The sequence below is a fragment of the Carcharhinus amblyrhynchos genome, chromosome 5 (assembly GCF_965287045.1).
Source record: "Carcharhinus amblyrhynchos chromosome 5, sCarAmb.v2.hapA, whole genome shotgun sequence".
In the NCBI taxonomy this organism is placed as follows: domain Eukaryota; kingdom Metazoa; phylum Chordata; class Chondrichthyes; order Carcharhiniformes; family Carcharhinidae; genus Carcharhinus; species Carcharhinus amblyrhynchos.
In genome coordinates this window covers 45,525,791-45,552,013 of record NC_137328.1, presented here as the reverse complement: position 1 = coordinate 45,552,013, position 26,223 = coordinate 45,525,791, and the positions used below count along the sequence as shown (strand labels likewise).

The following is a 26,223-nucleotide window of genomic DNA, read 5'->3' as shown; positions in this document are numbered from 1 at the left end:
TCAATCATCTTGAGTCTAAACCGTTCCAATTCTTGCTTTCTTAGTTTAAAATTTATTTACTTGTGTCACAAGTAGTGTCACTGCAATGAAACCATTGTGAAAATCCCGTCATCACCGGTGCCTGTTTGGACACACTGAGGGAGCATTTAGCATGATCTTCCATAAACTCCAATTGATGCAAAATCTTCTCGTATGTATCTTTATCTTGGATCCTACTTTGTGGAATTCTTCCTCTCAGCCCCTATGTCTCTTCATATCTCTCTCTCTGTAAAATCTTTCTCAAAACCCATCTCATCAATTATGTTTTTGATCCCTCTTCTCCATTCTTGCATCCATTTTCCGTGTCTACTCTGTAATGTGGTTTCGGATATTTTCTTTAGAACCATAAAATCGTACAATGCAGAAGAGGCCCTTTGGCCCATTGAGTCTGCACTGACTCATGAGAAACACCCGACCTCCCACTAATCCCATTTACCAGCACGTGGCCCATAACCGCGAAAGAAGTATGTAAATGGAGGTTACTTTTGGTAATAATTAATATCAACATTAATTTTACATCTTACCACTGCATCACATAGTTTGTTTTTGTAGCCAAATTTTAAAAGCCAATTTGTGTATTTTGAGAAGCATTTATAACACAAAGCATATTACAATTGCTGATGGTTCTTTTGCCTTTCTTTCAGAACTAAGGCAGACTTGGATCAGGAAGCTCTGATCTCTGGCAATCTGGTTACAGAAGCTAATCTAATTATTTTGGATACACTGGAAGTAATTATACAGGTAACATTAGTACGAGGACATCAATTTCTTCACTTGTTTACATTGAATAATTGCTCAATTAACGAGTTGCACTATTGGCTTTCTTTCTGAACAAAAGGCATCTTCTTAACCACGTCTTAATGCCTCACATTGCAACATACATAACACTGGGGTTTAAGAGTTATTGTTGTGGTGTTGGTGCTGCACTCACAAACTGGGTGTACTGGTGCCAAAGCAGCATGTATGTAAACATGATTGAAATGGATGTAGATATGATTGGAATGAAGTAGATTTGGTTTTGGCAGAAAAAGTGATTAGTCCAACAGTAACTTGATTATTGTCATTTCCCCAAAAATGCATTTTATGTATAAATAAACTCTTTTAAAAAAAAGACCTTACTTGGTATAATTTGTATCCAGCTACAGTATATATATTCAATACACAGCTGTCTTGCCTCCCGTCAGTATGTTTCTTATGCGGGGAGGCGACGAGCCACGCACAGTGATGGGATCTTCTTGTCCCGCCACCGTGCACCCCATACTACAAAGAATGTGCTGTCAGTGGGACCAGAGAATCCCACTGGCATGAACGGCCAGAAAATTCTGGCCAAAGCATTTGGTTGGCACCTGAAATTCTTGGGGGATTGCTTTGGCCTCCCCATTGAAGTCAAGGCCCACTTCTTCCTAGTTATAAATGGGCTACTTATTACTTGAGGCTTTCACCAAATACTAATTCCACCTACTTTATTTTGTGCTGCACGTGAGCTTGAATTCACCAACATTAACAGAACTGATCTACTAAATAATTGGTTTAATCACTTTAAATTACATAGGATCATAGAATCCCTATTGTGCAGAAGGAGCCCATTTGGCCCATCAAGTCTGCATCGATCCCAAACCTCCAGGTCCTATCTGCGTAATCCCACGCATTTACCCTGTTAATTCCTGACACTAAGGGCAATTTATCATGGCCAATCAAACTAACTTGCATATATTTGGACTGTGGGAGGAAACCGGAGCACTCGGAGGAAATCCAGACATACATGGGATGAACGTGCGCAGACAATGACCCGAGCTGGGAATTAAACCAGGGTCCCTGGTGCTGTGAGGCAGCAGTGCTAACCACTGTGCCACCTTGAGCTCTTTGCACCTATCTCATTTCCTAAGTTACAAAGCAACAAAGAATGATTACAACCATTTTTAAAGAGAGTTGAAGAGAAGCACGCTTTTCTCTCAAACAACAAAAACAGAAAATGTTGGAAAATCCCAGCGGGTCTGACAGCATCTGTGGAGAGAGAATACAGCCAATGTTCCGATAAGAATCATCCAGACTGGAAGCATTGGCTTTTACTCTCTCCACAGATGCTATCAGACCTGCTGAGATTTTCCAGCACTTTCTGTTTCTATTTTGGATTCCAGCAAATATTTTGCCTTCATAATTTTCTCTTACCTCTTTTGGGTTTTCCTATAGTGAGTATTGAATACATCATTGAGAAACTATGACCATGAAATTACTGTTGGATAATTACTATTTCTGATGTTGAAAGAACTCACCATTCACATATTACTGAAATATTAAATAATTGTTCACATTATGGCGTAAAATGTTGTGTGCCATGACTTGTGGATCAAATGATCTGAAAATTCTTTGTTCTTTCCTCTGTAGGCAATTTCGATGTCTGATTGTAAGGACAGTGTATTGGGAAATGTTTTCAGGGTTCTGCTTCACAGTCTGGGCTGCAATCAGAGTTCCTACTACCTGACACATTGCTTCAGCACACTGAGAGCCCTCATGGCCAAGGTAAAATTGTGTATCTGTGAAGATGGCTCTTAAGCATTGCTATTGTACCTGCTTCTACCACTACCTCTGGGCACTTATACCCTCTGTGTAAAAAAAAAACTTGCTTCTCACATCTCCTTTAAACTTCCCTCCTTTTACCTTAAAACCTACGTGCCCTAGTAATTGACTTTTCTATCCTGGGAGAAAGCCTCTGACTATTCATTCTATCCATGCCCCTCATAGCTTTGTAATCCTGTTAATTTAAGGACAATGCACAGAACAGGAGCTGGATAATAATTTAAGATTGACTGACTTTTTATGGGTTGCCACATTGCTCTTTAGCTCTGGTTTCTAGGATCAAAGCCAACCAAAATGTTTAAGATTTCTTTGTAATAATTTTGGGCAGTTTCAAACAATTTTCCAGTGAACAAGGAAAGGCAGCACAGAACTGACCTAATTCAACTCCAATTCCTAATATCACTCGGGCCTGGATTTTCACTCGTGAGGTGGGTGTACAGAATCGGGAAATTTCCTGGCTTGCTGCACTGTCTCGGGAAAAAGTCACCCAAATAATGGGACCTTTGTTCCAGGGAGCCGGTGCATGTTGGAATTGGGCTCGCTGCCCCCTGGAAATAGTTCAAAGGCAGCGACAGGGATTGCCACACACCAAGGCTCCATCCATGAAAAAAAGGCCTAATTTGCCAGTGCAACATTGGAGATAAAGCAGAAAGTTCTGCAACATACAGAAGAGAGAATTTCTACTTGGTCTACCCTGAAGCACTGTCATCCAGGGTGTTGGCCAGGCACTGACCACTTTTTGAAATGCTTTTTCCAGTTTAAATGAAATTGGTCACTGTTTTGACATAGAACACTGTATATTCTTAAGATGCATATGGTCGGACACAGCATATCATAGGCCCCAGGATTCAGCAGCTGATAGGCCTAAGCAATTACACCTGATGTGCAGAAGCCCTTTAGATATTATAAACTTTTCATATTATGATCAACTTATGATATTATCAGCCCTTTTATGCATTTCTGAAACAATAAGATTTGTTAAATCTTGAATGACAGTCCATATGATGGAAGGAGAGAATTGGACAACACTAAAGAAAAAGACCAGTGCAGCACAAGAACAGGCCATTCGGTCCACCAAGCCTGTGCTGACACATGATGCCTTTCTAAATCAAGGACCTTTGGCTCTAGGTGGTCCATATCCTTCTATCTCCTGCCTATTTGTGTATCTGTCAAGATGCCTCTTGAACATTGCAGTTGTATCTGCTTCGAGCACCTCCTCTGGCAGCACAATCCAGGCACTTACACCCTCTGTATTAAAAAAAATGCTTCTCACATCTCCTTTCAACTTTCCCCCTTTTACCTTAACACCTATGTCCCCTAGTAACTGACATGTCTACCCTGGGGAAAAAGACTCCGACAATCTACTCTACCCATGCCCCTCATAGCTTTGTAGCCTTCGACATTCAATGAAAACAAACCAAGTTTACCAATCTCTCCTCACAGCTATGGCAAAGTACATAGGACATTTTAGGCCCATTTCATTTGAATCAACATGCATGAAGTGGCTTGTGTTTTTTTTTTACATTCAAGGCAATACATATGTTCAATTTGTTATTGATGATGACAATTCTGACACTTCTATGTTCTTGTTTTCTTGTGTCACTAGTATGCAGACCTGCTGTTCGAAGAAGAGGCAGAGCAGTGCTCTGACATGTGTCAGAGAGTCTTAGACCACTGCAGCAGCAGTATAGACAGCACCCGCACTCAAGCCTGTGCCACACTCTACCTCATCATGAGACACAGCTTTAGCACAGTCAGCGTAAGTCTTTCTTTTTATCTAGAAAATGTACTAACTGTTGTGATCAAAGGTACCAATAAATCACATCCAGACTTTGGAAAACCATATCAAAGCATTGCCAATAAATGATGATGACCAGCTCATGGGATAACCATTTGTATTGCTTGTGGAATTGACAGGGAAAATTACCTTTGTGGCACTTTTATCTACAACTCAGGCAGCAATGGAATGTTATTGACAGCAGGTAAGTGCAACATTACAGCTCATTCTTCTTCACACATCTCTCACTAATACAGTTGCTGTGCCCACCATCCTCACAAGCACAGATGGTGAAGTAGACGGAAAATATCAGGAGACTCAGAATACGAGAATCTCGCGAGATCTTGCTTCCTGATTTTCCTGCCCCTCACCAGTGACGCAACAAAGTTACTGCCCAGGAAGATTGGGAACCACTTTGCAATTAATTAGCATTTCATCAAAGGGTTTTCCCACCAGATGTTTCCCCCCACATTAGGAATTCTCCCTTTGCTGGTGTGATGTTGAGAAACATGAACCAGCTGACAGGAACTCATCAGGGGCCCAGGGTAAGTGTTGCCCCAGCGAAGAGGATCATACCTGGGCAGTACCCCTAGGGGCCCTTTTGGGAGCCCAATGGAGACATCGCCAGCTTTATTAGGCCACATCCTACTAGCATGTCAGCACAGTGCTGAAAAATGTGACAGAAAAGCCAGCTGTGCAGCCTGGGAGCTGCATGCGGTTTCATGTCTCAGCTGACACTTTATGCAAACAACAGAAGATTCTGCCCAAAAGGTGTAAGCTGTGGTGAGATGGCCCTGATTTCTCCCTACAATGTAATTCTTGCTGCAAACCAGAAAGGTGTCCAGAACAATTGCATATGCAAACTTGGCACATGTGCAATTGTTCCTGAAGCCTCTCTGGTCAACAGCAATAGTTTGGATTGGCCTGGATTTCACTGTAGAAAAAAGTAATAAGTGAACATTAATTCATCCCACTTCCCAATCTGTGATGGGCTCTCAATCATAATGAGGTTTTATATGACTGCTGCCTCCTTAACATAGATCCAGGGAGTTTCTGCACAACTTGAGTAGTTCATTTAGCAGATAGTGGAACTCTTAATCACAGGGCCATTGTTTTGAGTTCCATATTGGGTGATGAATCTTTTCTTAAATACTTCATAATTTAGTCAACACATGTTTTTACTGACCGGTGTTTGCCAGTAAGTGTCCTTAAACTGAATATTACAATCAACTCTCCACATTAGATGGTGAGAATCTCATTTATTGAAATCTCCTGATTAAATATCCAATCGTCAGAAGCATGTTTTACAAAGGGAAACAGTTAATAAATAAGTTAGTAAACAACAGTAAATAAATGATAGGTGAATTAGATACAAGAACTTGCAATTGTTTAAGGGCAGTGCAGACCTAAAAATGGGTAACTTGAACTTAATTGTTAGTCTATGTCCACCCAGCTTGTTTGTTTAATAAATACATGCAGCTGGCACTCTTACACTGAGACTGTAACTGCATATGTTTAGGAAGTGCTCCCCTTGGCGTTGTGGCAAAATAAACTCAACCTGTTACAATTGGAACTCTGAAAAGAATTTCCATCCTGAACAATTTGTGATGTGCAGACTCATCCTTCCTCAAGGACATGTGCTCACTGTCACAAGACAGCCCTTCCTGGGCATGTTCCAGGAGAGGTGCTAAAGATCAAAATCAGCCCGGGAAACAGGCCCTTCGGCCCAACGAGCCCACGCCGCCATCTCAACACCACCAGTCCTCCTCTCCCCCCACGACCCCTGTCTAATGTTTTATGGCCATCCAGATTGAGGGAAACTGATTTAGGGACAATTTATTCCTGCCAATCAGCCTAACAGCACACCTTTGGGGTGTGGGAGGAAACCGGAGCACCCGGAGAAAACCCACGCAAGCACGGGGAGAATGCGCAAACTCCCACAGACACCGGCCCAAATCCATGTGTCTGCACAGCAATCAGTGATAGTCACTGAGCTGTCATCTTGCCCAGTATCTTGTCCAGTTTAGGCACACACTAACGACATGAAGCACTAGGCCAAGCCTTAAGAATTTAACCTCCCGTGGAGGCTGTCACACTGGTATGGTGTCTCTTGGCTATCAAACTGGCAACCTCTGCAACAAGTACTGAATGCAGATCATTAGCAGCTATCTGTCACCCTATCATGTTCTCGTACCATCTAAGTATAATAGCAAAGCCAGGTCAATACACATTTAAGTCAGTAATCTTGACTGCCTTGGCATCATGCAATATATCACTTGTACATCTTATATCTTCTATGTGGAAAATTAATACGTACTCTTGTTGCTTGCACTGATTTTCATATTTTATACTTCCAGAATTTTGCCAGAGTTAAAATGCAGGTCACCATGTCATTGGCATCTCTGGTGGGTAAATCATCTGATTTTAATGAAGAATATTTGAGGCGATCTTTACGAACTGTTCTGGCTTATGCAGAGGAAGATGAAGATATGCAGCCAACAATGTTCCCAATCCAGGTAGGGTGACTTTACATTGAGTGAGCACGTCACTGAAATAATTACAATTTGTTTACTTTGATAATTGCTGCTGGGTCTCCGGTACCTTGCCCAAACTATTATTGTTCATATGCAAGGCTGGATAGTGAGTAGTGATAACTTGTGGGTTATCCAACCAAATTGATGCAGGATGGGAGGGTAGATGGTCTTACAGTTGAGACAGATCCAGACCTCATCCTCTGTGCACAAGAATACACTTTCCACTGGGATAAAGATAAAATACCTGAGTACCAAGCTCTGCTCTGCCTGATTACAGAGGCCTGAATTTTAGCCCCCACCCCCCGTGCTTGTTTTAAGCAGGGGGAGCGTGAAATTGAAGGGACAGGATTCCCTCTGGGTTACCGCCTGTCCCGACCACACAGTGATTTTACACAGGGTGGACACAGCCTCTATGAGAAGTTTGCCCTCGTCCCAGTTAAGACCCTTAAGTGGCCAATTAACAGCCATTTCCCGCTAAGCCTCAATTTTTAGGGCTGGCGACCCCCACCCCCGATCTTAATATTAAAGATCCCACCCAGCCCAGATATACCCTTCCGCCTTCTTCGATCGGGAAAAAGATACAAAAATTCTGAAGTCGCATACCAACCAACTCAAGAACAGCTTCTTCCCTGCTGCTGTCAGACTTTTGAATGGACCTACCTCGCATTAAGCTGATCTTTCTCTACACCTTAACTATGACTGTAACACTCCTTTCCTTCTCTATGAACGGTATGCTTTGTCTCTGTAGTGCACAAAAAAAGTGATTTTCACTGTATATTAATACATGTGACAATAATAAATCAAATCAGACCAAACTGCTTGACCAGCAGCTCTCTAGGGTGGGACATTCATTGGAACAGAAAGAAGCTGTGGAGCAGAGTCAGCAGCAATGTGTTTCCCACCGACTCTTTGATGCTATTCCCGAAATTCCAGCCAGAGTGGTATAACCACTCTAAAACAAGTATTGGTCTCCAAATTAGTATCCACAGTATAAAGGGACCATGAAAACATTATCCCTTGTCTTCCCAGAGAATAATATCAGGGTTTTAGTTTAGTCCTATTTGTACATAAGATGACTTCCAGGACATTTAATTGGTCATAAGGCACATCTTATTAGCTTTTATACTGGGTTCAGTGGCTTTCCAGGAAGTTGGATCCTAATGCACAAGTCTTGCATCTCCTTAATAAGTCCAGCGTATTTATTTTGATATGCTACAGTAACAAAGAGCTTGCACCACCCAATATAAAGGCTGCTTAGGTCTATCCTTATCAGTGGGAAACAAAAACGTGGGCTGAAAATCTGCATTTTTTTCTCATGCACTCCTGTCAGAGTTCGTGCACTGAAGGTTTCTAAAGGACGGAGTCTCCGCCTATTATAAAGCCAGTAGTGTTGAAGGGGGAATGACTGAGAACAAGGAATTCCAGTACTGGGAGTTCTTGCCTATGTTTAGACCAAGCAAACCAAGTCACCCATTAGTTGTTATGGCATTAAGCCTAGGATCGTGACCTAGGCCTCCAAAGAAAAGCGCATTTAATTTGCGTTATGTCAGTTGGTAGCATTCTGTAAGTTTAAAAAGAAGAAAATTACATATTATTTTTATTCCAGCCTTACTGGAAGTGAATGTGCATGGACATCAGATGAGGACTGAATTGGGTTCAACTGTTTAATCTGTCATCACTCATTGTAATAATTCATGAGTGCCAAAGTTCTGGGGGATACCAGTGAAACCAAATGTTAGCAAAGAGTTAATGACTCCCACTGAGAAGAAAATTCTTTTCAAATAATTTGATAACAAGATTGTATAAAATGTAATTAATAAATCTTGTGCTAATAAGATGAAATTGATTTGATGGCCTTTTGCATGATAGTATACACCAGTCATTGTAATTAAAGCATTTCCTTTTAATTGCTTCCAGGTGGAGGAATTACTGATTAATCTCAACAGTATCTTGTCTGACACAGTAAAAATGAGGGAGTTCCAGAAAGATCCCGAGATGCTTATGGATCTGATGTACAGGTATGTAAACACACATAAAAATAGTGTCCCATCACTGCTATACTTTCTCTTCTGGCAGGTAAGTGAAGGCCAACAACTGACTCCCTGTTATCATCATTGTCGATCATCATTGTCATTGGGATATGTGTTACTATGTTAGTGCTTGGACGAGACTCATACAAGGTTCTGTGTGTTAGTGCCTCTCTCCAAGCTATTGGCAGGCTATCCCGGACTCTGGGGACAGCTGATAGTCCCAGTTCCGGCCATTGCTACCATTGGCACTACTGGCAGCTCTCTGGGGCAAGACTTCCGCCTGAGTGAAGGGCAGACGTCTAGGGGGAAGTTATCCCATCCTGCCTGCCTAGGGAATCATAGTGGGAGGGAAAGGAGGGGGGAGACCATGCAAAGGTCCATTGACCTCAGGTGGGATTTTCCTGTTTTGGGTCGAGTGCAGCCAGAAAATCCCGCCCCTAGTCTCCAGTCAATTAAAATACTTTGGCATGAAATGGCTGTGGGGATTCCTGTAACTCTTCAAGTGGTGGGGCGGGTAATCATTCCAACCAAAATATCCTGCCCCTCATATCCCAATTTGCCAATGACACAAAGATGGCTTTGTAAACTGCCAACGGGATTGCCCACACAATCCACTACGTGTTTCACAGTGGTGGGAAGCAGCTCCTCCATTGGCCGGTAGCAGGATCTTCCAGTCCCGCTGTTATCAACAGGATTTTCCATTGGATGCACCCCTCGGCACCATGAAACTCGCAGCAGGGACACATCGTAGGTGGGATCGAAACACCTAACTGGTGTGAATGATTGGAAAGCTCTGACCAGTATAGTTGAAAGCATAGAGTTACAAAATGTTATAATAAACTAAATGAATGAGCAAAACTGTGGCAAATGGATTTTAATATTGGCAGATTTGAAAACACCCACTTTGGGCCTCAGAGAAACAGTGAAAATCCAAAGAAGCTGGGAATCCAGAAAATAGATAATTAAACGACATGAACAGAAACAGAAAATAACTTAAAATGCTAAAGGAATGTTGGCTTTTATATTTAGAGGACAGGAATGCAGTGGGTAGAAATCTAGTCAAAGACCAATGCTCTACACGGAGAGCGATTGCACCAATTTTTTTAGTTCACAGATCCTGGGAGCACCTCAAATGTGCTGCTTGTAAATCTCAGTATTTTTGTAGAAATAATCTGATTTATTTCAACCCTGCTCCCCCTCGTAAGCCCATTAGAAAAGCTTGCTCCCTTTTTATTAAATCATGCATTGGTGTTTTAGAAAAGTAACCGTGTTGAGTAGAATAAAGGCTCTTGCATTCATACACTAATGTCGAAAACAAACCCAACTGCTTTTTGTCATTCATGGGTGTACTCTGACATAATACTGTCACGTTGGCCTATGTTAGACCATCTTAAGACGAGAATGTGGCTTTGCACTCTCTGTAGACCTGGTTTGCAGATCTGGAGTGCAATGTGGGGTCCTAAGCACCACATTCTTAGGAAGGATTGTTTGACCTTGGAAAGAGTGCTGTGTAGGTTTATCAAATGATAACTGGTCTCCAAGAATCAAATAACAGGTGAAGATTACACAAACTAGGATTTATTCTTGAAACTTAGCAGGTTGATCAAAGTTTCTGAGATAATAGAGGGGAACTGATTTTGGTTGGATGGAGAGTCTGGACCCAGGGGTACAATCTAAAATTAGGGCAGACTTTTCAGGGGTGGAATTAGGAGATATCTAAACACAAAAGTTGGTAGATGTTTGGAATTCTCCAAATTGCAGTTGATGCTAGATCAGTTGTTAATTTTGAATCTGAGATGTCTCTGTTAGCCAAAGGTGTTAAGAGATAGGGAACATATGGAAATTCGGTCATACGTCAGCCATAATGTCATTGAATCATAGAATCTACAGTGCAGAGGGAGGCCAATTGGCCCATAGAACCTGCATCGACAGGAATCCCACCAGGGTCCCATCTCCATAACCCCACATATTTACATTCCTAATCACCCTGACACTAAGGAGCAATTTATCATGGCCAATCAACCTAACCCTGTGGGAGGAAACCGGAACACTCAGAGGAAACCCATACACACATGGGGAGAATGTACAAACTCTACACAGTCAGTCACCCGAGGCCAGAATTGAACCCGGGGGTACCTGGCACTGCGAAGCAGCAGTGCTAACCATTGTGCCACCATGTCACCTGGTAAGACATCCTCAAGTGGCAAAATGGCCTATCCTCTTCCTATTGCTGTTTAGTTTAATATATTATTCACGAAGTTCATTTTTTTTTTCTAAAATTCAGATTGGCGAAAGGATATCAGACATCACCTGATCTACGTCTGACCTGGCTCCAAAACATGGCTGAGAAACATTCAAAACGTACATGTTACACAGAGGCTGCATTGTGTTTGGTCCATGCTGCAGCTCTGGTTGCAGAGTATCTCAGCATGCTGGAAGATCACAAATACCTTCCCGTGGGCAGTGTTACCTTTCAGGCAAGTCTGTTTGGAAACCATTCAGTTTACAACTTGGGTACCATCATACATAAGGGACTTGATTAAAACACTTTCATTTTTGGTTTGTTATGGTTTCCAGAATATATCACCCAATGTGCTGGAAGAATCTGCTGTTTCAGATGATATTTTATCCCCTGATGAAGATGGGATATGCAGCGGAAGGTACTTCAGTGAAAACGGTCTTGTGGGTTTACTCGAACAAGCGGCTGAGCTTTTCAACTCAGTGAGTGCACTTTATCTCCTGGTGTTTCATTTTTCTTTCCTTTTTTAGATAACCTTACCCCATATACCAACGCTGCCAGCAGAGGAAGGCAACATATTGCAGATTTCTTACCAATGTCCCTTCCCATCTCACCTTTGGGAAATGTAAGGGAGTGGCCTGGGGAGGAATGGTTCAGGCACTCTGCATTTGGCAAAGCAGAGATCAGGACGTAGAAGCATGGAAGATAGGAGCAGGAGGAGGCCATTCGGCCCTTTGAGCCTGCTCCTAATCCTGCTTTCTCCCCATAACCTTTGATCCCAATTGCCCCAAGTGCTATATCTAGCCACCTCTTGAATACATTCAATGCTCTGGTATTAATTACTTCCTGTGGTAATGAATTCCACTGGCTCACAACTCTTTGGGTGAAGAAATGTCTCCTCACCTCTGTCCTAAATGGTCTACCCTGAATCCTCAGACTGTGATCCCTGGTTCTGGACTCTCCCACCATTGGAAATATCCTCCCTGCATCCACCCTGTCTAGTCCTGTTAGAATTTTATGAGTCTCTATGAGATCCCCCCCTCATTCGTTTGAACTCCAGTGAAAACAATCCTAATCTAGTCAATCTCTCCTCATACATCAACCCGCTATCTCTGGAGTCATCCCTGGACATCACCAAGTGAGGAACAAAAGACATGAATCAGTACTTTACAGCACTGCTCATTGGAGAACCAACTCGTGCAAGTTGATTTTAACTCTACCAGCGCGGCAGAAACTGAGCAGATGGAGACAACAATGGTCACTCAGATTCTGATCTCATTTTAACCTCCGGGGAGATTTTCCAGGTGCTGTCGCTCCAGGATCAGAAAATCCACCCAAGGTCAATGGACCTTCTCGAGGACTGTTTCCCACCTGCTACAATTCCTATGGCGGACAGGACAAGGAAATGCTGCCCTTAGTGTTTGCAGTTGGATGAAGCCTGCCAGAGGCAGAGGAGAGCCTCCTAAATCTATGCAAATTGGAGTCATTATGTCAATAGGACCAGATATATTTTAACAGGATTGTTTCTCCTGTCCCCTAGTCCACTCCATTCATGTTTTCCCTGACGCGACCTCTGAAAAATTCTGGCCTTGTGTGACTGTATGGCATTTCCCCCCTGTCTGCGTCAGTTTCTTCCCACTGTCCAACGATGTTTGGGTGAGAGGGATTGGCCGTGCTAAATTGCCCCTTAGTATCAGGGGGTCTGGCAGGATAAATATTAGGTTACAGGGATAGGGCCTGGGTGTGATTGTTGTTGATGCAGGTTCAGTGGGCCGAATGGCAGCCTCCTCCACTATAGGGGTTCCATTATTCTATGAATATTCCCTCCCACCATTTACCAGGAAGCCAACGGCTGCTGATTTTCATCCACCTATGATTGCTGTTTGGTCTCTTCCTGTTCATTCTGGGCAGGCAGTGGACGTGCTTCTGTGAATTGAAATATCTTGGGTCTGATATTTACACCAGTGAATTTCACACTAGCCAGATGCGACGATCCCCCTCCTCTGCCTGAACTCTGCTGCAAGTTAAAGCTGACTGCATAATGTCTCTCTTGACTGTTTGCTGATGTTGCACATATTTGAAATTTGTAAGCAACAACTCATTATTTTTGTTCCAGAATATCATACCAGGGAAGTCTGTATGGATGATATGTAATAGAGAAAATGTTTATCATGATTGACAGCAAGGATGGTCTTGTACATGCCTGGGATAAATTAGGAATGCTGCTGTTCCCAGCTGCAGGCCCTGATTGTATCAGAAGTGGAAAGATAGCTTTATGAATGAGTTGAAAACATATCAAGCAGTTCTTTTGAAATAGGGTTAAGGCCATTAAGAGGGCATTGATTTTCCAGAGAAGTTAATGTTACATCTAAAGAGAATCATAGAATCCTACAGTGCAGAAGGAGACCATTCGGCCCATTGAGTCTGCACTGACCATAATCCCATGCATTTACTTAGCTGGTCCCCCTGACACTAAGGGGCAATTTAGCATCACCAATTCATCTAACACGCACATCTTTGGACTGTGGGAGGAAACTGGAGCACCCGAAGGAAACCCAGACAGACACGAGGAGAACATGCAGACTCCACACACAGTGACCCAAGCCAGGAATTGAACCCGAGTCCCTGGCGCTATGAGGCATTGGTGCTTGCCACCGTGCTGCCCCAGAATTAGGGCGGAATTCTCCTAATTTGTGACTAAGTACTGTGGCTGCGGCAAGAATGTGGAATGTTTGAGGCTGCGGAGGCTGGCAAGAAAACACATCGAATCTTCCAACCCCGACTTCATGAGTGACGTATTTGGGTGTTTTACGCCATATTCAGTGGCAAGCAGGCCTGGCTGGTGCATCGTTCTCCATTGTGTCTAGCTGCCATATTGAAAAGGTGCCCGACATCACTGACCCACTAGTGAAGAGAGGAGGTGGACCACCTGAAAATGAAGGTGGATCTTTTGGAGCACTCTGAGGCTGGAAGATGGAACCTCTAAAGGGCAGCAAACCTGCAAGGTCCATCTGCAACACCGGCCGAAAAAGGACACCGAGCTGCGCTGAAAAAAATACTTCCCCACTCCCCCCACAAGTACTATGGTAATTCCAACTCACGTGGATAAGGGGAACCCCACCATGGAGACCCCCAGAGGGTCCACCCATGGCACTGTCCCATGGCAATACCACCATAGCTGTGCCACTGTGGCACTGCCTGTGCATGTCCCTACACCCTTCCCCAGCTCTCTGGTGGCTAAACTTACCTTTGTGTCCCCCCAACAGGTTTCCCTCTACTGCTTCATGTCTTGCAAAAGTAGTTGTAAACATAAGAACATAAGAACATAAGAAATAGGAGCAGGAGTAGGCCATCTGGCCCTTCGAGCCTGCCCCGCCATTCAATAAGATCATGGCTGATCTGTCGTGGCTCAGTTCCACTTTCCCGCCCTCTCCCCATAACCCTTAATCCCCTCTCTTATCAAAAACCCATCAACCCGCTTCTTAAAAATATTTAGCGAGGCAGCCTCCACCACTTCAACGGGCAGAGAATTCCAGAGATTCACCACCCTTTGAGTGAAGAAGTTCCTCCTCAACTCCGTTCTGAACCGCCCCCCCTTTATCTTGAGGCTGTGCCCCCTAGTCCTACTGTCTTTTTTGAGCGGGAAGAGTCTTTCCACCTCTATCCTATCCATCCCATTCATCATCTTATACGTCTCAATGAGATCTCCCCTCATTCTTCTAAACTCTAACGAGTACAAGCCTAGTTTATTCAGCCTCTCCTCATAGCTCAACCCCCTCAACTCCGGTATCAGCCTAGTAAACCTCCTCTGCACTCCCTCCAGGGCCAAAATATCCTTGCGCAGGTGCGGCGCCCAAAACTGCACACAGTACTCCAGCTGCGGCCTCACCAATGCCCTATACAGCTGCAGCAAGACCTCCCTACTTTTATATTCAATCCCCCTCGCTATGAAGGCCAGCATCCCATTCGCCTTCCTGACCACCTGCTGCACCTGCAGGCTGGGTTTTTGCGACTCATGCACAAGGACCCCGAGGTCCCTCTGCACCGTCGCCTGCTGCAGTTTTTCGCCACGTAAGTAATAGTCCTTCCTACCATTCTTCCTACCAAAGTGGACCACCTCACACTTGCCAACATTAAATTCCATTTGCCATTTCCTGGCCCATTCGCCCAGCCTATCTAGATCCTTCTGCAGACTCTCCACACCCTCCGCACAATTTGCCTTTCCCCCAATCTTGGTGTCATCAGCAAATTTCGACACCCTACACTCGGTTCCCTCCTCCAGATCATCTATATAAATGGTAAATAGCTGAGGCCCCAGCACCGACCCCTGGGGCACCCCACTAGTCACCAACCGCCAATCCGAATAGCACCCATTGACCCCCACTCTCTGCCTCCTATTTGACAACCAATCCTCTATCCACGCTAACACCCTACCCCCAACTCCATGTCCTCTGACCTTCTGCAGTAACCTCTTGTGAGGTACCTTATCAAACGCCTTCTGAAAATCCAGAAAGACCACATCCACCGGCTCTCCTCTATCCACCGCCCTAGACACATCCTCATAGAACTCCAGTAAATTTGTCAGACACGACTTCCCTTTAATGAAACCGTGTTGCGTCTGCCCTATCAAGCAATTCCCTTCAAGATGCCTCGCAATTTCCTCCTTAATGACGGATTCTAACATTTTACCTACCACAGACGTTAAACTAACCGGCCTGTAATTCCCCGCCTTTTGCCTGGCACCCTTCTTAAACAACGGCGTAACATTAGCCGTTTTCCAATCCTCCGGCACTTCCCCGGAATCCAGCGACGTCTGGAAAATAACCACCAAGGCATCCACTATCACCTCCGCCATTTCTTTCAGAACCCTCGGATGCATTCCATCCGGTCCTGGGGACTTGTCCACAATCAGCCCCTCCAGTCTGTCGCGCACCACCTCTCTAGTAACAGTAATGTCATTAAGACCCTCCAGTCCTACCACCTTTCCATCGCTAACACCCGGCAAATTATTCACGTCCTCCTCCGTGAAGACAGAAACAAAAAAGTTATTCAAGACCTTACATCCTCTAACGTGACATTACATCAACGAGGGAGGAATTTCTTTATGGGGGGAGAACATATGGGAGGGAGTCCTTTTAATTGTATTTAAATTTATTAAAAAACATTTAAATGAGGTTCCCTTCCTTTTGAACAGGACCCTTGTTATGTCACTGGCAAGGGGTGGGGAAAATCAGAAAACAAGATTTTGCCAACGAAAATCTTGTTTTCTGAAGCTGGTGAGACGTGCCCAGGTCACTGTTTGCACTCATGGTGAACACGGAAGCAAAATTGCCCTCATTAACTGTTCCTCTGTCCATTGATGTTGCCTGTTTGTATTTCTTTGGTAAAGTTTTTGATTATGAATTTTCTTTGGCTCAATTTTTTTGCCTGATTATGCTCCTATGAAGCATCTTTAGGTGTTTTACTACAGGAACTCTGCTCTACATAAATGCGCGGTTGTTGAAGTAGGGTCAGACAATAGGTAGGGGATGCTCTACCCATTCATTTCGACTGCTGATCTGACTAATGCAGCCCCAGTTAAGAAAGGTTTATCTCTCAAAAAAAAGTAGACTTTTGGTGAAATAGAATCCATACCAGTTAAGAAATATTGCTCAAAGTAGAAGCAAAAATGTTTGATTTAATTTATTATTGTCATATGTATTAGTATACAGTGAGAAATATTGTTTCTTGTGCACTATACACACAAAGCATACTGTACATAGAGAAGCAAAGGAGAGAGTGCATAATGTAGGGTTACAGTCGTAGCTAAAGTGTAGAGAAATCCCTTAATGCAAAGTAAGTCCATTCAAAAATCTGATGGCAGCAGGGAAGAAGCTGTTCTTGAGTCGGTTGGTACGTAACCTCAGACTTCTGTATCTTTTTTCTGATGGAAGAAGATGAAAGAGAGAATGTCCAAGGTGCGTGGGGCCCTTCATTATGCTGGCTGCTTTGCCAAGGCAGCGGGAAGTTTATACAGAGTCAATGGATGGGAGGCTGGTTTGCATTATGGATTGGGCTACATTCAGGACCTTTTGTAGTTTGTTGCGATCTTAGGCAGAGCAGGAACCATACCACGCTGTGATACAACTAGAAAGAATGCTTTCTATGATGCACCTGTAAAAGTTGGTCAGAGTCGTAGCTGACATGCCAAATTTCCTTAGTCTTCTGAGAAAGTACTGTGTCAGCATGGGGGGGTACCAGGACAGGTTGTTGGTGATCTGGACCCCTAAAAGCCTGAAGCTCTCGACCATTTCTGCTTTGGCCCATTGATGTTGACAGGGTTGATGTATTATAAGTCCAAAATATTTCACACCTACATTGAATTATCTTCTAGTATTATTATAACTTTAACCCTTATCTGCCCATTGGAAATGATGGGACTTTTTCATCAGTGTCTCACTCACTTCCCACCATTTATGAATTTAGCCCTCCTTAGCATTCCCAATTCTAATTGCTCCACATAGACTGCAGCAAGTCAAGAAGACAGCTCACCACTACCTTCTAAAGGGCAATTTGAGATGAGCATTAAATGCTGGCATAACTTGTGACACTCACATCTCATGAGTAATGAAAAAAAAATTGTGACCACGCCTTCAGTTGCCTGAGCTCTAAGCTCAGACATTCCATTCTTAAACTTCTCTTCCTCTCTACCTCCCTTGTCTCATTTAAGGATCCTTGAAGCTTTCCTCTTTGACCGAGCTTTTGGTCATCATCCTAATTTCTCCTGATGTGTCTGACTTTGATTTATGATACTCCTGTGAGGTGTTTTGGGATGTTGTAAGTTTAGGTGCTGTATAAACACAAGTAACTTGTTTTTCTTGCTGGGAGTTGTTCTTTAGTTCTATGGCGACAGCCTCCATGTTCCACTTCCACAATTTTGGGCCGGATTGTACGAGGCTCAGAGTTTAACTCTCCAATCTCCATGGCCTCATGCTGCTAATGTAGAAACAGTTTGCCAACTGCTCAGCCTCTCCATTGAGATAAAATCTGTGTTGTCGCTGGTAAGGCTTGGTCCAACATCTGAATCTCCTTTCAAATGAATGTTGATTAGACAAATGTGATTCCATGTAACAGATTACAGTGTACAGGAGTGGGTGGGAAGGTTCACACTGGTGAATTTGATAGAATGTTACCAGGCACGTCCGTGAAATGCTGAAGTTAAACTTCAGCTACCTGGATAGATTTGGAGGCAGCCTTCTGAGAGGTCTCCAGAATAGCCATGGTGTGCTGTATTCTGCACAACCATCCTTGGCATCCACAGCTTTGTACCTGCAACAGGACTGAGATGCAGAGAACAGAATTCCTTCAGACAGTTAAGGGGGACGTGGAAGTTAAGAGGGCAATGTTTCAGCAATGGCACATATCATCTCCCTGGATACCTCGATAGTCGTGCTGTTCACCTCGGATCTACCAGTGCACCCATATCACAACCTCACACAGAAGTCACTTCAGTTTCACAGTATCCCATTGACCACTATCAGTTCATGGGCTGGATTTCACAGTTTACGATGGGCTGGTGAAGTAGAAAGTGAAAGGGCCATCTTACCTTCTCATTTTGCCGGTCGAGGGGTGGGATCAGCCGGTAAGATTGCGCAAGAGGTGAAAATTCAGATTTGTGCCCGGTTTCTTGTCTCTTGCGATCTTATTGGGGCCAGATATCAATCGAGATCACTGATCTGGGTATAAATTCGTTGAGCTTTATACTGGTCAGATCTGGAGACCAAACTTTAACAGGCAATTACATGGATGGAAATCAATTTGATTATGTAAATACTTGGTCCAAGGAAGTAAACATTCTTAATAGCTTACCAAAAATTGAGTAAAAGACCTAACTTTAAACTCAAGGAATGTGGATGCTTTAGAGAGGGTACCAAAGAGGTTTACCTGGGATGTTGCCTGGTCTGGAGGGTATTAATTATGAGGAGAGGTTGGACAAACTCGGTTTGCTGTCACTGGGATGACAGAGGTTGAGGGGTAACCTGATAGAGGTCTACAAGATTATGAGTGGCATGGACAAAGTGGATAGTCAGATGCTCTTTCCTAGGGTAGAAAAGTCCAGTACTAGGGAACATAGGTTTAAGATGCATGGGGAAAAGTTTCGAGGAAATGTACAGGTCTTTTGTTTTACATAGAGGGTGATGAATGTCTTCAACGCACTGCTCGGGGAGGTGGTGGGAGCAGGTACGGTAATGGCATTTAAAGGACAACCAAATGAATACGTGAATAGGATGGAAATGGAAGGATACGCACTCTCTAAGTGCATATGGTTTCAGTTTAAGCAGGCATTGTGATCAGTGCCTGCTCCTGTGCTGTACTGTTCTTTGTATTAAATGGTTAATGCAGTTAATTACAGTGTTATGTTATCAACTCTTCTTTCCTCCCTTTAGGCTTGTATGTTTGAAAGTGTGAATGAAGTTTATAAAATTGTCATACCAATCCATGAAGCTCATAGAGATGTCAACAGATTAGCCTCCACACATGGCAAGCTGAAAACGGCATTTGAAAACATCACGTTAAAGGTAACTCGTTTTGTTCCGGTGGGCAAGATTTTCCCAATGTTGCAGCACTTTCTTCAAATGATTCAAAATAATTGGAAAGAACCGTTTATAAACATGGTAGCTTTGTGGATTTCTGTCTGCTGGGAGAGCAATAATGCACACTTAACGATTGTTATTAAAACTTTCTATTTTGCTGATTTTCAGTTCAGTTAAATGAATGATGTATGACAGAGTAGGAACTCTGAATCAATCTATTTGAATTATTAATCGCTCAAAACCCCAGACCCCCTCTGCTGGAAAAGGCCCTCCATCTCCCCAACAAATCCAAGTGTATATAGTTGATGGAGAAAATGGTTACTTAATAAATATTTGTATTCTTTCTTCTACAAAATTCCCTTTTACACCAGTGCTTTATGGAAAAGTGAAGCACGTTCTTCACTGGGCTTAGTTAGTCCAAAACCACCACCTTTTTACAATCGCGACGTGTTTTAAAACTTTGAGATGTTGTGCATATTTGGATAACTTGTATTAAGCAGCTTCTTGTAAATGTACCCAGCCATAAGGGTTGCTGTACTACAGTTGTGCTTCTACGCTCCAGCTGTGGTTATCTAAATTAAAGACCTGGCCTTTTTCTCCCCAAAAGGGTTCTAAACGAATGTTCGGTACCTATTTCCGTGTTGCATTCTATGGAGCTAAATTTGGGGATTTAGATGAACAGGAATATATCTATAAGGAACCCACCATCACCAAGCTGCCAGAAATTTCTCATCGACTGGAGGTAAACAAAATATATTACTTAATCTACATGGTTAATGATATTAGTCAATATTTAATGTCACATAAAAATTATAACTTTTTTTTAATATATCTCTTCTCTTGATAACTTCTTTTCAACTGTTTCTCTTGCTTTCTGTCCCCAAAGGCAGTGTTTAGGTATGTAGCTCTTTGTGCGATATTCAATATGCAATCCCAACAGGTAACACTGCAAAGCAATCAGCAAACTTATGGTATTGATGTTCTTCAATAACTGAACTTCATCGATGAATAAAACTTGCTTAGTACCAGCAAAATGAGCACATTTAGCAAGTTGTTGTCTGTGAACGGTACTTAAAGGGTTCCTTTTCAATCATGGATTCTCTGTTGTTTTTGAAATAGGCATTTTACGGACAGTGTTTTGGTGATGCTGTTGTGGAGGTCATTAAGGATTCCAGTCCTGTAGAAAAGAACAAGCTGGATCCTAACAAGGTCAGTTGAAAATGCTCACAATATGCAAATTAAATCAATACTTCATAAAAATTTGCGCTTTTATTTCATGGGGCCAAAAAGATTTTTTGCTGGGGTGACTTTGCCATTTTTTTTCTTTAGTGCTGGGCAGACTTGAAACTGGGAGAGTTTCAGATGTGTCTTTTGGGCATGTTTTCAGGTCTGCCCATGTGCACACTGCCTGCAAAATTCTGAGTAAGCCTGTTGCTTGCTGCAGAAGCCTGTGGGCGGGGCTTAACCTGCCAAAAGCCTGCAGAGGGAGGTATGCGCATGTGCAGGCCTCTGATGTGCACATGCACATTAGCAGTAGCAGGGGTCAGACAGACAAAAGAGGGAGCTGTCAGGCCCCTGCTAGTGTAGGCAGCCTGAAGCAGCTCCCCCCTGCTATCTCAGGGGCCTGAGGCCCAAGGTACAGCCTCTACCGGCCCCCAGATTGATTGCGGCGATGGGTGGGGAGGAGGGGAAATGCAGAGTGGAAGCAGGCCCTCCCCCACATCACCAATCACTGGAGTGGCAGCGGACCCCCTCTGCCTTCCCCTACCGATGGCTGCACAGTGACAGCAGGCCCTCCCTCGCCTCACTGATTGCTGGAGTGTGGCAGCGAGTCCTGCCACCATTAGCTCCATTCCCTGGCACTGCCCAGTGGGCACTGCCCAGGTGTCATGGTGGCACTGCCAGCATGGCACTTCCCAAGGGTCAGTCCTCCCCGACCTTACCTCTGGCCTCCTCCAGGGAGCCTCAATGGCCTTCAGTCCCACCAAGAGGCCAAGTCAACTGCTCCCCATTCACGGGGATCTTGTCTATTCCTTACCATCGCAAACCTTTTCTGGTGAGATCATAAAAGGAGGTGGGCCTGGACGACTGAGTGCTGGGCTCGCTAAACAGATGTAAAACAGCATTAAAATACATTTAAATAAAATATTCTGCCTCTCGTTTATTTCCAGTGCGAGGCTGGCCATGCCAGAAATTCGGCGCACATAAAATCGCACCAGTCACAAAAACCAGTGCCAATCACGCTAAATGCTTTATGCCCCACTTTTACCACTGCGTTGCGCCCGATTTGCCCTCTTGTATTTTTTCTGAACTCTGTATATTCTACAATATTGGCCAGAATTGTTCAAGCCGGCACGCACCCAACCTGGAAACACGTGAAACCGCGTGAGAAGACATTGGGCACATGTCCCAACATCATCATACACTCACTCGCGTGATATTCTACTCACTGGGCACATGCGAGAAATGGAAGCGTGCCCGCCAACAATCGAGCAGACAGTTTAGCCCATTAAGGAGCCACCCGAACACAATTTTACGTGACCTGTCTGCCTTTTGGCAAGTGGGTCAATTGGCCATTTAGTTTTAGCTGCAACTTCGATCCAGGGTGGGATGAAATGTCCAGACGGAAATAAATTTGTAAAAGATGTCTGGGGACAGGTCTGTGTTTAACTGTGCTGCCTCAGAACTCCTTGCAGCGTTTTTCCATCGCCATTTGTTTTACACAGGTCTGCGACTCCTTGAGACAGCTCCGCATCCACACATTAAAAGCATCAGCCCACACTTTTCCATTTCTCCGCACACACACTCCCCAGCAAAACAGCCTTCCCCGGCATACGTTTCACGCTGGCTGCCCATCAAGCAGTAAGCATGAACTCATGTTCTGGGGCCGTTCACAGCCAAGTAGCACATTTTGCGTCCACAAGTGTGCTTGCCCAATGGGTGAAAAACTCAGGCTCAGATAACACCATTTATTAGAGAGTCAATTTCAGCAGCACTGCAATAAACAAAGCAGAGTATAATCCTGCAGGCTTCAATAAAAATGTATTGGACTGTGTCTGGTGGGACACCCTTGCATGGATTCTAGTAATTGTTTTGAAATAGTTTCGGGCCTTCTTGTTTTTGGGCATAGCAGGGCATGCATTCCTATGTGGAGAGGAAGAGGCAGCAGCAGCATGCAGTCACAATAGATGCATATTACTGAAGAAAATATTAGTTGTATATTTTTATATATTGATCTTTGTGTTTCTAGGCCTACATACAAATAACATTCGTTGAGCCTTTCTTTGATGATTATGAAATGAAAGACAGAATCACTCACTTTGAAAAGAATTTCAACCTTCGGCGCTTCATGTACACCACGCCATTTACAAAGGATGGACGTCCCCGCGGAGACCTGAAAGAGCAGTACAAGAGAAAGACCATCCTGACAACCCTACATGCTTTCCCTTACATTAAAACTAGAATTAATGTCATTCAGAAGGAAGAGGTAATAAACAAACCTACTATTCTGCAAGCACGTTTAAGAATTATTTGAAAGAAACCCAGGGCAAGATTTTATTGAAGTGCTGGAAAATACCCGTTATGCACAAGAGCAACCTGTCTGGTTCACATCTTGGGCACGTTCTTCATAACAGCCCCTTCATTAAACAGCACGAAATTCAAAAATGTAGCAACATGTCTACTGTACTTCCTGCGTTCACTGGCTGGACCAGAAAGTATTCCCATTTAATCGGAAGAAAATAAGAGGCTGAAAATTGGTTAATCAATTTTTTTTGTTTCATCTGCGTTTGTCTGAAGCTGGTTACTATGTTTTCAATGGCTGTGCATAAGAAATAGCCAAAAATTAGACTTTGTGACGGAAAATAGGGAAATATTGTGGAAAGATAAAAGAAACATCAATCGGAGTAGGAACTACCGTCCTTGAAATGCAAATGGCAACTAGTCAATAAATTATGTGTAACCTCATATCCTTTCATAGAATCCTGATGAATTTAAAAGACTGCTGCCTCAAAAGCAAAGCTAATGTACAAACGTGGTTGCATCAGGATAGCAGAAGATAAATCTCCGGTGCTGCTTTTCAACTTTTAAGTTCAACAACAAAATTACTCCGTCAAATGCCTTTCTTTAAGACCTTAATATTTAGAAGCAGATGTAGTCAACTCAGCTCATCGAGTCTGCTCCCCATTCAACAAGATTAGGTCTGATCTGATATGATAATACTCAACTCCACTTTTTTGTCTTATCCTCATAACCCCTGGTTTCCTTACTGATTAAAAATCTGTCTAGCTGAGCCTTGAACGTACTCTGCAGTAAAGAATTCCACAGATTCACTACCCTCTGAAGGAAGTAATTCCTCTTCATCTCGGTTTTAAATGGACAGCTCCTCACTGTGAGATATGTCTTTTGATCATGGACTCTCCCACAAGGAGAAACAACCTCTCAGTATCTACTCTATAAAGCCCTCTGAGAATTCTGTGGTGGAAATTTTACTGCCCCACCCACCACAGGAATCAGAGCGGGTGAGGTGCGGACAGTGGAATGGTCAGTTGGGATTTTACGGTTTCAGGACGAGCGAAGCCGTAAAATCCCGCCCAATATGCCTCAATAAGACTGGGGTTTAAAAGAATGAGAGACAATGAGTGAGTATAGATCCAACTTACTCAACCTCTGCTCGTAAGAAAATCCCACCTTAACCAGGACCAATCCTTCTCTGGATTCTTCCAATGTCAGCACATCTCCCCTTAGATAAGGGGACCAAAACTATTCACTGTATTCCAGGTGTGGTCTAACTATCGCCTCAAAGTTTTAACAAGATGCCCTTATTTTTGTGCTCCATTCCCTTTGAAATAAAGGGCAACATTCCACTTGCCCTCCCTGATGAACTGGCATGCTAGCTTTTAATGATTTGTGCAGGAGAACCTCGTAATCGCTCTGTGCTGTAGTTCTCCACAGCTCTTTCACAGCTTCCTGTTTATCATTTCTGCACTTGAGCACGTATCTGGTGTTGCTCACTTAATTTGAGTTTGTGGACCATTTGTCGAACGATGGATCTTATTGAAATCACACAAAAGCGTGGCTCCTCATTCCCATGGTCTGTGTTACAATTAAAATAGGGTGTGACATTACCAGGTATAATTTCACAATATACAACTGGAAGGTTTTCATAGTGTAAAATGATTCAACAGAATCCTTAAGGTTTTAACTGCTGACATCTGATGCCATCTATTGTCATTAATACTGGACAAGTGTACCTTTATTGAGAACAGAATTCAAATCTGTTTTCAATTGTAGCAGCCTGGAGATAAGTAATTTTATCTGGTTTGTTTTGCAGTTTATCCTGACACCTATTGAAGTAGCTATTGAGGATATGCAGAAGAAAACACTTGAATTAGCAATTGCAACTCATCAGGAACCTCCAGATCCCAAAATGCTTCAGATGGTGCTACAAGGCTCTGTGGGAACTACTGTAAACCAGGTACAATACCACACCAAAGAGTCTGAGTCCACCTACTGTGGATTTGTACATGTCAGCTTTGGTAGGAAGAACATGGAGAGACAATACTAAATAAGAGGTGGAATTTTCACGGGGGTGCAGGAACAAAGGGAATTGGGCGTATATTTGCATAGAACATTGAAGGTGATAGGAGAGAGTATTAATGAAGCATATGGTATTCTGGGCTTTATTCAGAGAGACATGGAGCACAAGAGCAGAATTTATGCTGAACTTATACAAGACAATAATTAGACCTCAGCTAGAATATTGTATACAGATCTGAGCACCACACTGTAGGAGAATGTGAACTCATTGGAGAGAGTAAAGAAAGTGTTTACAAGAATATTTCCAGGGATGAGAAACTTTGTGCGGATAGATTGGAGAGGTTGGGACCATTCTTCGAGAGAGAGAAGGAGACTAAGATGAGATTCGATCGGAATGCTCAAAATCATGAGGAGGTTGGACAAACTAGATGGGAAAATCTGATTCCACTCGTAAAAGGATCAAGTATGAAAGGACACAGATTTAAATGAGTTACAAAAGAAGCAAATGTGAAGTGAGAAATAACTTTTCCATATGATGAATGGTTTGGGTCTGGAATGCACTGTTTAGAAGTGCGTTAGAGGCACGTTCCATTGAGGCATCCAGTAGGTCATTAGATGATTATTGAATAAATGTGTAGAGATGTGGGGAAAACTCAGGAGAATGATACTAAGTCACGATGCTCATTTGGAGAGCAGCACATCATGATGGGCCAAATGGTCTCCTGCGTCATAACAATTCTGTGACACTACGCCTGAAGATCTAAGACTTGATGATTTAGTGGTCAAGTCTATAGTAAGTGCTTCTTTCATTCACAATATGGAAGTGCCTACACTTGTAGGGTAGGTGTAAGGTGGGATTTGCATAGGGGACATTTTTATGGCTTCTGGTTAAAATGTCTGTTACAACAAAAATAAT

General features: G+C 43.3%; 1 protein-coding gene across 4 annotated transcripts in view; it reads left to right on the top strand.

The window, feature by feature from the left end:
* dock8 (dedicator of cytokinesis 8) overlaps positions 1-26,223 on the top strand; it is a 233,198-nt gene that overhangs the window by 200,271 nt on the left and 6,704 nt on the right. For all 4 annotated transcript variants that reach the window (XM_080188724.1, XM_080188722.1, XM_080188723.1 and 1 more), the window contains 12 exons: positions 684-780; positions 2,425-2,559; positions 4,223-4,375; positions 6,751-6,909; positions 8,845-8,945; positions 11,242-11,434; positions 11,535-11,678; positions 19,623-19,754; positions 20,377-20,511; positions 20,889-20,978; positions 23,020-23,256; positions 25,102-25,245. In XM_080188724.1, the coding sequence (XP_080044850.1) occupies positions 684-780; positions 2,425-2,559; positions 4,223-4,375; positions 6,751-6,909; positions 8,845-8,945; positions 11,242-11,434; positions 11,535-11,678; positions 19,623-19,754; positions 20,377-20,511; positions 20,889-20,978; positions 23,020-23,256; positions 25,102-25,245 (1,720 nt within the window). The remainder of the gene's footprint in view (positions 1-683; positions 781-2,424; positions 2,560-4,222; positions 4,376-6,750; positions 6,910-8,844; positions 8,946-11,241; positions 11,435-11,534; positions 11,679-19,622; positions 19,755-20,376; positions 20,512-20,888; positions 20,979-23,019; positions 23,257-25,101; positions 25,246-26,223) is intronic.